Raw genomic sequence first — 14,552 nt, 5'->3', positions numbered from 1 at the left:
CCCGCCCCCAGAGGGGCAAGCCGCACCTAGACCCAGGAGATGTAACCCTTCTCTCTGGGGTGGAGTCGGGTGGGGCTGGGCGGTGCTGCTGCTGCAGGCCCCAGTCCGGATGGGCCTGGGCCCCCTTGCCCTGGTGGGTTCCAGAGTGTGGGGGTGCCTACTGGGGTCAGCGGGGGAGCTGCAGATAAGGAGCGGACCACCTCCTTATCTGCAGTAGCAGGGAGGCCCCGCATCCCAGACCCCAATCCGACGGCCAGCACCTCCTCCCAGCCCCCCAGCCCTGACGGCTAACAGAACCGGGGTGAGTGAAGACCCCAAACCTCCCTACGCCTGCTCATATGTAGTGTTGCTGTGTGCTGTTCTAAAGTGCATTTAAAACTCAGGAGAGCATGGTACTAGCTTCCTCTCAGAGAGCAGCACGGCTCCTCCCGAAAACCCTCAGTGTCTATATGAATTTAAAATTGAGGGTAGGGCACCAGCGCCAGAGGTGGATTGGAGTACACCGACCATCCTCTGGATGCTGTAAAACGTGCCCACCCCCAAGGCCCTATATGTATGTGTTATGTGAGAGTGTGAGTAATGTGGGTGTCTAGGTTGCAGAATAAAATTGAGGCACAGGCGGCCAGAAGGGGACAGAGGGGGAGTGCCTCCCCTGCACCCTGGTGACATACCTGCACCCCAAGCCCTGCGTGTGTGGGTGGGTGTAGTAGAGCGGGAATAGGGAGGCAGCTGAGGATGGGGAGGGAGGAAAGGGAGGGGCAAGCGGCCCCTCCCTGGGGCCAGCTCCCCCGCTGACCCCAGTAGGCACCCCCACACTCTGGAACCCACCAGGGCAAGGGGGCCCAGGCCCATCCGGACTGGGGCCTGCAGCAGCAGCACCGCCCAGCCCCACCCGACTCCACCCCAGAGAAAACTGCACCCACCCCATCATCCAATCATCTCCCAAACTACAAAAGACAATAGACACCCAGGTTGAGTTCATTCTCTACCTCTCCTATATCTCTCCCCCACCTGCAGAGTGAGCTCCTGTAGAGAGGAGACCACCTGCAAAGATATGACAACCTCCCCACCAGTTAGAGAGCCCCTTAGTTGGGCCGATGCACCAGAGGACCACTGCACTGGGGCTGAGCCCCCCTGCACCCACCCGCCCACAGCTCCGGCGACACAACAGCCAGGACCCAAGCCCCCAAGGCCCCGCCAGCACCCCAGACCGGGGGCAGAGCACCCCCAGACCCCCAAGCCTCCACGCCCATCCCGGACCCACCCAGGGGCAGCCAGGCTACCAGGCCGGTAACCAGTGTCCGCCAGCACAGACCCTCCCCCATCTCCGCTGTACGCAGCCACATGGAAAACACCATCTAAGAGCCACCAGAGCTCCTAACCAGGTCCTGGCCACATCCCCTGGGTTAGGCCCTCCAAGGAAACATCCCTAGGGACTCCCCAGATGCCCTAAGGCCGTCCCTACCCGATATCAACCACAATAGCAAAGGCAGGACCAAACCATGACCCACCCAGCCCCACTAGGTGATGAAGCCAATCAAAGGAGCCCACAGGGATTGATCAAATGTGATGGCAGAGGCTGTATCAAGACTGATGTGATCTATTAGATGGTTTTTATATTGGTTAGAATTATTATTTTTATTTTTCCAGTTAATGAGGACCATTTTTTTGGCAATGCATAGGGCCGTAAAAACAACGTGGGCTGTGTTTATTTCTTCAGTGACCTTATCCAAGTTGCCCAGCAAGCATACTAAAGGGGAGGCTGGAATGTTACATTTCAGACACTTTGATAAATCTTCACATATCTCACGCCAAAACTTCTGAACTGGACAGAACCAAAGAGTGGGGATGTAATTGTCCGGTGTATTTGCTGTGCAGTGTGAGCAGTTGTTGGAAGGCGTATAGCCCATCTTGAACATCCTATGACCAGTATAGTGCACTCTGTGTAATATTGTGTATTGTATTAATTGCAAACTGGGATTTCTGATCCATTGAATGTCACGGCATGTTGGCTGGTGACTGACACCCAGCCTCTGGGGAGGCCCTTGAGGGAGCAACTGTCTCTGACATGGCCAGCTTAAGAGAACCAGCAGATATTGTGGTGAAGTGTGTTCAAATTCAGATTTTTATTTGTCACGTACACAGTCATACACAGTACGATATGTAGTGAAATGCCTGGACAACTGCTCGTGACCTAAAGAAAACAAAAAAGGAAAAGGCTATGAATAAGATAGGAAATAAATATGAAAAATTAAAAAGGGTAAATTTAACTAGGAAGGAATAAAATATAAATTAAGGTTAAAAATGAAATAACTGTACAACACAAATTAGAATGAAGGGTAAATTTAACTGGGAAAGAATAAGATAAAATATATAAATTAAAGTTGAAAATAAAATAACTGTACAACAAAATACACAATATAGAACTATATAAGAATGTATGAAGAAATATAAATAAATATATACACAATAACAGCAGCTGTACAAGTATTAACTGGAAATGAAGAATATAATGTCCAGTGTTGTGCAATCCACATTATGTCTTGTGTCTTCCCTGCTTTGAATGAGACAGTGAGGATGGTGGCTGAGTAAATGAGCAGGCAGACAGCCGAACTGGTGGCGACAGAGCAATAGGCAGCGAAGCGGCTACAGACTGACCTACAGGTAGTGGAGATGACTGAACTGAGGGCAGCGCGGCTGCTGACTGAACTGAAGGCAGCGCGGCTGCTGACTGAACTGAGGGCAGCGCTACAGGCCTGGCATTTGACTGGGATGGAAGTGAGGATGGGACAATGGAGCGGACACGGTCATAAACATGGAACGAGGGTTCAGAACAGGCAGTCTTAGAAGCTATGGCCATGGGTGAGAAATCATTGTTATCCTCAGTAGAAACACAAAAAATTGCCCCAGAAACCACAGTCACCAAAACAGAGTCAACAAAAGTGTCCCTTTCACTCACCACAGCCGGCTGCTCTGACATTCTGAACTCCGGCTGTGGGGTGCCGCGCCGGCGGCGCGAACGTCGCTTCCTCCGTGGAGACGGCTCCGATGGGCTGGGTAACTCCTCATCCGGCGGTACGGACGGCACGTCCTCCATTGAAGCGAGTGGGCGAGCAGTAGCGGCGGAGGGGGTGTAGGTGAAGCTCGTGGAGAACGAAATTCTGCACGAGCGGATGCAGAGAGTCCAATAGCCAGGGATAACTGGAAATAAGGTGTTGTAGGTTGGCTTCCAACGAGTAAAGAGAGGCTTCTCCCTCATGCTCTAACAACTGGTAAATCAATTTAGAAGCAGAGTCGATAACGGCCTCCTGAAGCTCCCTAGGTGGGGTGCCGCTGGATCCATATCTGGCTGGTCCGTACTGTCACAGCGAGTGAGATAAGCCGTGTAAAAATAATAAATGAGGATCCAATTGCAGGCAGTCGTGAAGATGTAAAGGTGGTTTATTGAATAAATGGCAAAGGAAAAATGGCAAACGAAGACAAACTAAACTATACTGGAAAAACACTAAACTACAGAGCACAAACCTGAATAAGAATGAGCAGAGGAGAATGACGATGGACAGCAGGGAGAACACACAGGTGAGACATGGTGGATACACAGACAGACCAGCAACTACAATGACAGAGGACACGACTTAAATACACAGAGAAACACAGGGGAATTACACACAGGTGGTGGACACAGCTGGGAATAATCAACAAGACGAGACAGAGGTAAAACTGAACATACTCACATGAGACGCAGACCTTCACAATAAAACAGGAACAAAAAAAACCATCACACTAAGACGCAGACTCAACATAGAGAGACAGACAGAAAATGACACATGGAACTAAACTAAACCTGCAAAAACATGACAACTCAAAATACTGGGTCAACCTGACCCAGAACCGTGACATTGAAAGGTTTTTAAGCATATCTGAAACCAAAGGTTTGGGTCTAAGCTGATCGATAAATCTGCTTCCCATTTTTCAATAGGAAGGGATATTGATTCATCTATTTTAGAAAGTGTTCTGTATATTTTAGACAATAATTTGGGGGGTTTTAGACTAAAAAATTGGACCACACTTGGTGGTGTTTGTAATTCAGCTTCCCTGGGATTAAATTTCTTTTTTACTATGGATTTAATCTGGTCTATAAAGATATATAGATGCTGGTCTATAAAACTCTGAATGGTTTAGGACCAAAATACATCAGTGACCTCCTGACCCAACCTTCCAGATCCCTCAGGTCATCTGGATCCAGTCTTTTGTCGGTTCCCAGAGTCAGAACCAGACACGGAGAAGCTGCATTCAGCTTTTATGCTCCTTATATCTGGTGGGGAAAGGTGGGGAAAGAATGAAAAGATAAACCCTTTTCAACCTTATTCCCTTGCCGGTCGTGCGATCTAACTTTACAACTGCACAGCAAGTACGAACCATAGCTGGTGTTATCCGTGTACTTTTGCTCTTTCGCTAGCGCTTTGTTCGGCCCAGAAACATGGCGCCTCAACCAAAAATCCTGGCCACGCCCCCTCTCGTGACATCACGCTCCAAAGCCCTATTAGGCTAATCGTTGTGTCACTTCCGGTATTTCAGACAAACCCTTTCCCTCAAGGATTTTTAATTTGTTGTGGGGTTTTTGTATTTTGTTGTGGGGATTTTGTAATTTGTTGTGGTTTTTTTTTAAATTTGTTGCGGTTTTTTAATTTGTTGCGATTTGCACTTCCCAGCCACCGTAATAAGGAGTATTGGACGATAGCTTGAAATAAATACCGTCATCTAAAAGATAGCCATCATCTAAAAGATATTGCCCGGCAGACTCCCCCGGCACAACATCGCCTGCCGGCAAAGATATCGTCGACATCTTGGAGTCAATCGATAAGCGATTGTCCAGTTTTGATGTGAGGCTGTCCCTGGTGGAGATCTTACACCGGGAATTTAAATCTCTAAAAGAATCCCTGGAGTTCAGCCAGCAGCAGGTGGAAACACTTGCTGCGGAAAACGCCACGCTACGGGACTCGGTCAAATCTCTAACCGAAAATGTGACCCAATTAAACATAGAAAATAAAAAAATAAAAGAGACCGTTATGGATTTATAAGCCCGTAGCATGAGAGATAATCTTGCGTCACATCGGGGCTCCGAAGACAGGAAGTGGGAGACCACGTCCTATTGTAGCCAAATTCGGCCACTTCAAGCAGAAGGAACAGGTGAAGAGTCGCGGCAGAGAGCTGAAAGGAACGGATTTCAGCGTGAACGATCAGTTCCCCAGAGAGATCCTGGAACGACGCAGGGTCCTCTTCCCAGTCCGACATAGTTTTATCCAGAAAGGCTCCCGGGCTGTCATCGCCGTGGACCGGCTCTACGTGGACGGACAGCTCTACCGCGACCCCGGCACCACTCCATGGCTGTATTGACCGCACATCAGATAAGAATCCGCTACACTATTCTCTTCACTCACTCTCTTGTATTAACTTTTGTTTAACTATGTAATATCAGTTTGCTAATTTAGTATAACGTCACCGTCACTCTCCGCCAACGCTTTAATTGGAATGTTTCCGTTTTTATTTCTTTTTCCCTCTCTCTCTCTCTCGTCGCGCACCTTGCTCTTTGGTTTATTTGCTTCTCTTTTCTATCACTATGTCGATCACCTGTTTCCCTATCCATCCACACGCGACACTATTTCACTATGCTCACTCTGCACAATCACGCACACACATGCGTTTAAAGGCAACACATTTACAACAGCCACACAGCGCACACAGATATAGGACACACACACACATTTGCTCATTTTAGTTATTATGCACACACATAGTCAGACCTATGGAGCTTCTTGCCGCGCATTTTCTTCTCTTTACTTACAAAAAAAAAAAAGAAAAAAAAAGATGTGTTTCCATTCTCCTCACCCGTCTAAGCGAGACACACAGCGTACATCATTGGCCACAAACACACAACTATGGGCATGCTAAGATTTGTCACAATGAATGTGCATGGAGCTGGCTCTAGGGGAAAAAAGGTTAAAAATACTTAACCAACTTAAAACATTACAGGCAGACGTTGTTTTATTACAAGAGACCCACAGACCTCTTAGAGGTTCGAATGAACTTAAAACACCTGAGTTTCCTAACGTGTTCTCAGCCTGTTATAATTCTAGACAAAGAGGAGCAGCAATTCTAATACATAAAAATATTAATTTCACAGTACTCGATACAGTTATAGATCCAGAGGGCAGATTCCTAATCGTCAAACTATCTATACTTAACCAAAAGCTAGGTATTGTAAGTATATATGGTCCAAATGTTGATGACCCCTCATTCTTCCACGTTTTTTTCACTGCTCAAAGACCAAGAGTTTATCAAATACTTTAAAAAAGAGTGGACTCTATATTTAGGCTTTAATGACATTCCTGGAACATCAGCATCTGTCCTCTGGGAAGCAGGGAAAGCCGTGATGAGAGGTAAAATAATCCCTTTCTCATCACATAAGAAAGAAGAAAACAAAAACATTCAGGAACTAGAGAAAAACATCAAATCCTTAGAAAAAGCCTATGTGTCACACCAAGATCAAGAAATATTAAACAAAATACGCAAGACAAAACTAGAATTAAATGAAATTATTAATAAAAAGACTAAATTCTTAGTACAAAGACTTCGCCTGCAAAATTATGAACACGGTAACAAATCCGGACAATTTCTTGCTAACCAGTTAAAAATCAAACTATATGTGCTGTTAAAGATTTATCTGGGAACACAATATATGATCCTAAAAAAATAAACAAAATTTTTAGTGATTTCTATGAAACTTCATATACACCACAAATAAACCCATCTAAAAACGAAATTGATCAATTTCTCTTCAACATAACTCTTCCAAAATTATTAGACACCCAAGCAATGGCACTGGATTCACCACTGATGCCAGGTGAACTCCAGGAAGCCCTGATAAGTATGCCCAATAATAAGGCTCCAGGTCCAGACGGCTTTCCAACAGATTTTTACAAAGAATTCTGGACAATTCTGGCACCAGTTTTTCACAGGATGTTGCAGGAAATCAAGGAAAATGGTAGACTACCACCAAATATGAACTCTTCAAATATCAGTCTCTTACTAAAACCAGGCAAAGATCTTGTATTTCCTTCAAGACAATTCTCATTCTAAAGAATTCTGCTCATGTTTACTAGCTGCTTGATTTATTGGTGACTTTAAATCATTAAACTCTAAATTGTAGATTTCAAATTCTAATTTCTTTTGATCCTTTAATCCTTGTGCATAGGTTTTTAAGATGTACGATTTATATTTGAAGTTGAAAATAAAATATAATTAATTAAACATGTTTGTGGTTGTTACAGTAAAAAAACAACTTTTTTTCTACTCAGAGTTTATGGGGTTTTTTTTGTCTGATTTTAGATCAGTTGTGTTAATACAGTATGTCAAAATGAAAAAGAATAACAGTAAATTCAGACATGTGAGGTTGTGCTGAAAATAATGATACCAAACAAGGCAAATTAAATAGTTTTTAAAGGTGAAATGTAGAGGAAACATCAAAAGCAGTCAAAAACGGCTGATTATACCCTGGACCCCAGAGGGTTACCCACTGTTAATTTTTAAATATTGTAACTCAGTTACAAACTCAGCTACTTTGTTAAAGAAGTAACTACTAAGTATAACTAATTACTTTTTGAAAGTAACTTGGCCAACACTGCTGATGCTGACCTCTCCCAGTTTGAGTTCTGACTCACTGTCCAATCAAAGCTCTTTGTTTCTCTCCTCACTTTCTTCTAGCAAAGTTTAAGAACGGCTCATGTTGGACCATCTTGATCACATCACTATAAATTTGTCAGTAATTTTGTCTCCAGTTTTATTTATATTGTGCCAAATCAAAACCTCAAGCTCCAGAAAGAAAACCTGAAGACTAATCCACTGTGGGCTGTGTTTGGGAGGCCTGTGCTGTCTGAGCATGATGCTGGATACTGGTTAACTTTCACCTGTGTTTATCTAGGACAGCTTTTATTGTGGAGGCGCCTCCTGTCAGAGTGGTACAGCTTCCTGTTGAGAGTCTCCTGAGAGGAGGGTGAGGTCCGAGGCAGTGAGGAGCTCTAAACGGGACTGTGAGGATGAAAATGAGGCTGCTGTCTGTGATCCTGCTGCACGGTAAGAAGAATTTCCAACCTCTGATCCAGCACACACTCTGAAGGAGCTGATTTTTCAGTGTGTGTGTCTCCTTTACACACAGAGATGTTTGCAGGGTGTCAGGATGTGTGTTCAGCCTCTCTTTGCTTGAACTTTTTGAAAGTTTCTAAAATACCACAGGTGTGGTGGACAGCGGGTTTGTTCCTCTGGGTTTCTTACCTGGATCAGAGTGTGTGTTAATAACTCTAAACTCTGTTAGAGAGTCTGCAAACTTTGAGCTCATCCACATGTAAATGCTCGTTTAGAGCAGTGAGCACAGCGTTTGGAAAAACTTCTTAAAGAGAGAAGGTTGTCATAAACTCTGCTTTTTTATAAAGTCTTTATGCATCAGAGCTGTGTGCCTTTATTTGGCTTCATGCTACATGTGCTTTGTTACCGTTTAACAGGCTTTATTGATCAGCACCTTCCTGTGACAGTGCTGGAGATCGATTTTGTGCATTTTATGTAAAAAGACTTTTTATTTTTTGTTTTTCCAATGGAAAGTCTGCACGTTCATGTGGACACAAGCCTGTTCATGATACAAGTCAGGGTGATGTGGGGGAGGGATTGACAGTTTCTAATATAAAGGACACAGAAAGAGAAAGAGAAGGATGAGACCGTTACACTGATAATCCAGACGACTCTCCACTAGTCTGTACTTGTCAAAACTGGCATCTTACACCATGAAACTGTTCTTACACTGTTGTTTTATAACCTGTTCAAAACACTGACATGAGTCCCCTATCAGATAAGATCATTAGTAACCTTCACTGTTTCTGTGCTGTGATGAAACCTGACTGAAACTCTTCCAATAAGCCATTCCTCTGCAGATGATCAGTTAGCTGTTTGACAACTACTCTTTGATATAAAAGGACGGTTGGATACTGGCGTATAATTGGCTAAGACTGCTGGGTCTAGATTCTTTGTCGTGGTTCTGTTTTTTGTTTTTTAATTGATGGTTCTTAGTTATTTTTGCAACTCTGTGATTTCCTAGCCTTTAGGTTTTTTTCTCCTTGCCTCCCTTGTGTTCCTTGTGTAGTGCCATTATGATACTTAATTCTACCAAATCAATGTTTATCCTTAGCCAGCAGTGTCAGGGATCCCTCAATGCTGCCTCGGGTCCACTATTCCTCAGTCTGTAATGATAGAGCTATCCTCTGAAAGCTCTGTGCAGTGACCACCCCCCACTTCCGCACTTCTATCTGCTGTATCACCAATAATGATTCAAATTATAAAGTAAAGGAGTTATTAACAGCTTTTTCAAATTTTATATATATATATATATATATATATATTTCCTCGACATCATTATCATGTTAGCCAAGAGGAGTCTAATCTGTCACTATGCCTTTTCACTAAGAGATGAGGAGTTTCATGATGGCGCTGTCTGTGATGACAGGAGAGGAATGATTTATGATGGTCTGTTTTACGTCTCATGTCTTATCAGACTTAGTTTAAAGCACTGCTTGCCTTACTTGTGCAGACAGAGCCCCAAACTTTGTACACCATGGTACATCGCTACCACTCCATCCAAACACCAGGTATTTTCTTACCTGTGTTAGAAAATACTCCAGTAAAAGATGAAGCACTGAAGAAACTTCTTTACTCAATAAAAGTAAAAAAGTACAGACTGTGAAATGAATTTTAAGAAAATAAAAATTAGCTCCTTTAAGAAAAACTTGTAACATCGATTTTTCCAGGAACTGAACCTTTAAATTAATTAACCGTTACTCCCTTTATGCTCGCTCCTCTTCAGCAGGGCTAGCTAGATGCTGAAGTACTGTGACTTATTGCCCCGCCCACTTTTACCACTTAAGCACAGTAACAAAGTATCTGTACTTTGGTAATGCCCACCTCTGTTGATGAATCATGCAGGGTTTATGCATTTATTATTTTTTTTGCACACCCTATAAGAGAATGAAGCTCGTACACCAGGAGTGTCAAACTCCAGGCCTCGAGAGCCTGCAGGTTTTATATCTCACCCTGGGTCAACACACCTGACTCCAATGATTATTTTATTACCAGGCCTCTGGAGAACTTCAAGACATGTTGAGGATGTTTTAGCTATTTAAATCAGCTGTGTTAGATCAAGGACATGTCTAACTCACGAAGGACACTAGGTCTCGAAGCTTGGAGTTCCCCAGCCCTGTAGTACACAGTCACACTTTCTCTGACCTTCAGTGACCTCTGACCTTCAGTGACCTCTGTCCTCCTGTTGCAGGTGTGTGTGTGCTGCATCTCTCTGCACTGACTGTTTCTGCAGGTGAGTAGATGGAAGTGAAAACCATCAGTGAGACTCCAACAAGAACACAAATACATTTAGTCTGTCTGTGTATCTGTCTGCCCTTCAGTCTCTCTGAGTGTAACTCCAGATTACAAGCAGTTCTTCAGTGGTGGTGCTCTAGCGATTCTGTCTTGTGATGATGATGATGAACAAAGAGTTGATGGATGGACAGTGAAGAGGACCAGAGGAGGAGTCACTGAGAGATGTGGAGCAGCTGAAGGCCTTGTTCTTAAAAGTTCTCTGTGTCAACTCAAGTTGCGTAACCCCTCTGATGGAGCTTACTTCTGTGAAAGCTCATCTGGACAGCGTAGTGATGAAGTCAACATCATTGTTTCAGGTACAGATGTTCCAGCTGTGTCTGTATGACTCTGTGTGTTGGTGGAAGTCTGTCTCTGTATCACTCTGTTTGTGTCTCTTTTGGTCAGCTGGTTCCCTGATCCTGGACATCCCTTCATCTCCTGTGTGGACAGGAAGTAATGTGACTCTGCTCTGTGAAAGCAGAGACGGTGAACCGGTGAAGTCTTATTTCTATAAAGATGGGGACATGATTGAACCTGATCCTAAAGAAAATTTGACTCTCACTAATGTTCAGAAGTCTGATGAAGGTCTCTACTCGTGCTCCACTGAGGATCATCCACATACTCATGAAAGCAGGCTGACAGTCAGAGGTCAGTGCAATGATCTTTCTTATTCAACCTCTTTTCCTGGACTTTAGTAGAAATGTCATAGAGATCAATGAAAGGTGGTAGGTTATATCTTACTTTATCGATACATGTTCTCTTAATGTATTCAGGTCACATAAACAGAGCAGCCAGAGAAAATTATCCCATCATTACAAAGGTTGGAATATTAAAGAAGGAACAAAGAAGTCCATCTTCACTGTGGTGGCACAAAACCTCTATTTGACTTTAAAACTCTGCTGGATTCACTAAAGAGACAGGTTGTGACTGACAGATGTGAACATTAGTTTCTTTTCAGGCCCATGTTTCTCTTTCAAGAGGAGAATATTTGAATGAATCACACAAATGTGAGTCACTAAGGTTTAACCGCAGAGAAAAGCACATCTTATAGCTGCTGTGAAAGATGCAGGGAGTCAGTTTGGAATGAGACCATCTCCTCTGCTGATCGGGCCCACCACAGTTGACACACCTGTCCATTGGTATTGTAGGCAGACTTGCAGTCATGTGTGTGAGGACAGTACAGGAGAGGACTCAGGACGCAGCCATGTGGAGCTGCTGTACAGAGAGAATAGTGGATATTTTATTCAAGCAATTTGGCAGAGAATATGCAAAAGTTTAATCAGGCAGAATCCCTCGATCCAATCGTCTGCAGTTGATCCTGATCTAACTCGTTTATTCTATAATGCTGATTTCTGTCTGCGGTCTTGGGATGAGAGAAGAAGATGGGTACGCCCAGACCGTCACTGCACTCCTCTCCATCCTGTGCCTGATAAAGTCCATAAATAAAGACTTTCATGACAGATAGTCTCAGTTTATCCTCAGTGTAACCTGAAGATCCTTTCTTTAGTCTTTCAAGAATTCAGACAGCTCTGTCTTTCAGTGAGGAAGCTTCCAGAGACTACTGGAACTGATGAGCTGACCAGATAATAAACTGACTGAACCATCTTTGTCATTGTTCCTGCAGATCCTCCCACAGATCCTCCTCCTACTGTAAAACCTACCACTACTACCACCACTACTACTACTGCTACTACTACTACTACTACTACTACAACCACAACCACTCGTCGTTCTCCTCGTCGTCGCTCTTCTGGCCCTCCTCTCACAGCCTCCATCATGTCAGGTCTGGTTTCTGTGGTTCTCCTGGTTCTGGTTTGAGTTCTGCTCCTTTGGAGGAAGCTAAAAGGTAACACGTGTGTCAGCTGAGTAACAGAGCACATACATGTGTGTGTTAGGGAAGGTCAAAGGTCACCAGATCTGAGCTGAAATTGCTGATGTTTGTCTCTGAACAGGAAAGTGAGGACGCACTCTGCCTTATGGAGGACCTTCATCCTACTGTCTCTGATTGGCTGCTGTTCTGTGACATCATTGGCCCCTCCTGAAGCTCCAGTAACCAGTATAAAAGGGGGTGTGTCTTCGGAGTGTCAGCTTTGCTGTTGTATCTTTACTGCTGGGCCTGGGATTTTACATGTTTGGTCTTATTATGCAGCACTTTGTGGTTGTTTTTAAAAGTGCTTTTAACCCTTCAAGACCTACCATTGAACCAATTCTGCCAGAGCTTTTCTTTATATTTTTACATGCTGCCATTTTGGGAGCATTTCAAGTTACTGTACACCAATACAACCATTATAGCCCAGATTTTAATAATATGTATGCATTGAGTGCATAGTAATTACATAAATTGCAAAAAAAGTGCATCAAACTACAAAAAAACTGAAAATCGCTTTTTTTTTTGTTAACATATATTTCTAGTTAGAGAAATTTAAGATGCTTATTCCTCAAAACTGTAAATACAAAAAAGTTGCACAAAATAGTTTCCCACCACAGGAAATTTATTTTAAGTGTCTTCATAGTTTTATTTTTGAAGTACGCCAATTTTTATATACTGCAGGAAAAATGAAAATAAGTATTATAATGCAGATTTGCAAAAAAATATTTTATTTTGATGCATATGCTATTTCCAGCAGTAGAATTTGAATTCTAAGCATCCCAGAAACGACACAGAAAGTCATTAAGTCAAACATAACTTTTAAAAACACCAGTATAGGCTTAGAAGGGCCTGATGGTAACAAACTACATTTCCGAAAAAAATGACGTCACTTCTGGTTTCGGGCAGGTCACGGCGGATATGCGATTGTTTGCGCTGATGAACGTAGGAAGTGTTACGAACAGCTGATCGGATCGGCAAAGCGTGTTTCTGGGATATTATGTTTTTGTTGCTGCAAGTGCTTTTTATGCAGTTTTTGCAAAGCTATAGGACAAGCTGATGGCATAAGATGTAAGTACAACTCCTCCGGTTTCATATGCAAAAAAATTATTGCACTAGCTTACGTGGTTGCAGAGCTACCGGGATTTAAAAATAGTTATGCAAAACGGAGCGTGCCCCCTCTGACTGGCTTTAAAGGGTTAAGTAAAATATTTTGGGATGTTTAAATGTTTTCCTGCAGCTCTGCAATGACTTGTATTTTCAGACATGACAGCTGTGACTGTGTGTGTATTACACAGGTTTTGCGCTGTAATAATAAACTATTAAAGGTTCTCACCACAAACTGTCACGGTCCTGGGTCTCCTGACCCAGCGTTTTTAGTTCTTTGTGATCTTTGTATTATTGTACTTGTGTGTGATTTATTCTATGGCTTCTAGTTTTGATCCCTTGCCCTTCATGTCTCTCTGTGTCCCCTCTGTTCTGTGTAATTGTGTGTCTTTGCATGTTTGAGTTTCTTGTTTTCTGTCATTCTGCATTGTGCATTATGTTCTCATGGTTGGTTTTTTGTTACTCTCTCTAGTCTAGTCTCTTGTGTTCCCAGCTGAGTATTTCCCTGTGTATTTTGGTTCTTAGACCTCTGCCTTATGGTTTATGTCTCTGTATTTCTTAGTTGCTGTCTCCACTGTGTCAAGTTCGCGTCTCTGTGTGATACTTCCTGTTTTACTTTGATGGTCCGTGTCTCATGTGAATGCGTCCTGCTTTGCTTGTCTCGTCAGTCCTGATTTCTCCCAGCTGTGCCCTCCTTCTGTGTCTCATTCCCCTCGTTACTTCCCAGTGTATTTATACCCTGTGTTTCTCTGAGTCAGTGTCGCGTCGTCCCTCATGCTGTGTGGATCTCCCTGTGTGTCTCTCTGTGAGTTTTCCAAGTTCCCAGTTTAGATTAGTTTGTATGTTTTTTCCCTGCCAGCAAATAAAGCTGAGTTTTGAGTTCACCTCCCTGAGTCTGTGAGTCCTGCACTTTGGGTCCAACTCCTGCCTGCCGCACAGCGATTCATGACACAAACACATTAATGTCTGAGTCTTTGTTCAAGACTGCTGGAGAACAGCTGGTCTCCAAGCACAGCACCATGACAGGGTGGCAGTCAGTAGAAAATGTGGAGATCAGGGAAATATTTTACTGCTACTATTCATAACCATCATCATTACCATTACATTAATTATCATTTCATCA

At 43.4% G+C, this 14,552-nt stretch overlaps 1 protein-coding gene across 1 annotated transcript; it reads left to right on the top strand.

The window, feature by feature from the left end:
- Positions 1-8,058: 8,058 nt before the first annotated feature.
- On the top strand, positions 8,059-12,805 carry LOC146672989 (uncharacterized). The gene is made up of 6 exons (XM_085401657.1): positions 8,059-8,133; positions 10,373-10,414; positions 10,503-10,772; positions 10,861-11,103; positions 12,092-12,301; positions 12,408-12,805. Exons 1-5 carry the CDS (start codon positions 8,097-8,099, stop codon positions 12,271-12,273), a joined length of 774 nt encoding a protein of 257 aa, XP_085257783.1. The 5' UTR covers positions 8,059-8,096; the 3' UTR covers positions 12,274-12,301; positions 12,408-12,805.
- Positions 12,806-14,552: the final 1,747 nt, after the last annotated feature.

Source organism: Rhamphochromis longiceps, linkage group LG3, assembly GCF_057381845.1.
Source record: "Rhamphochromis longiceps isolate RC_006_pf linkage group LG3, R_longiceps_female_GT1.1, whole genome shotgun sequence".
In the NCBI taxonomy this organism is placed as follows: domain Eukaryota; kingdom Metazoa; phylum Chordata; class Actinopteri; order Cichliformes; family Cichlidae; genus Rhamphochromis; species Rhamphochromis longiceps.
Note: the sequence above shows the minus strand (reverse complement) of the source record. Positions and strands in the feature narration are given on the sequence as shown.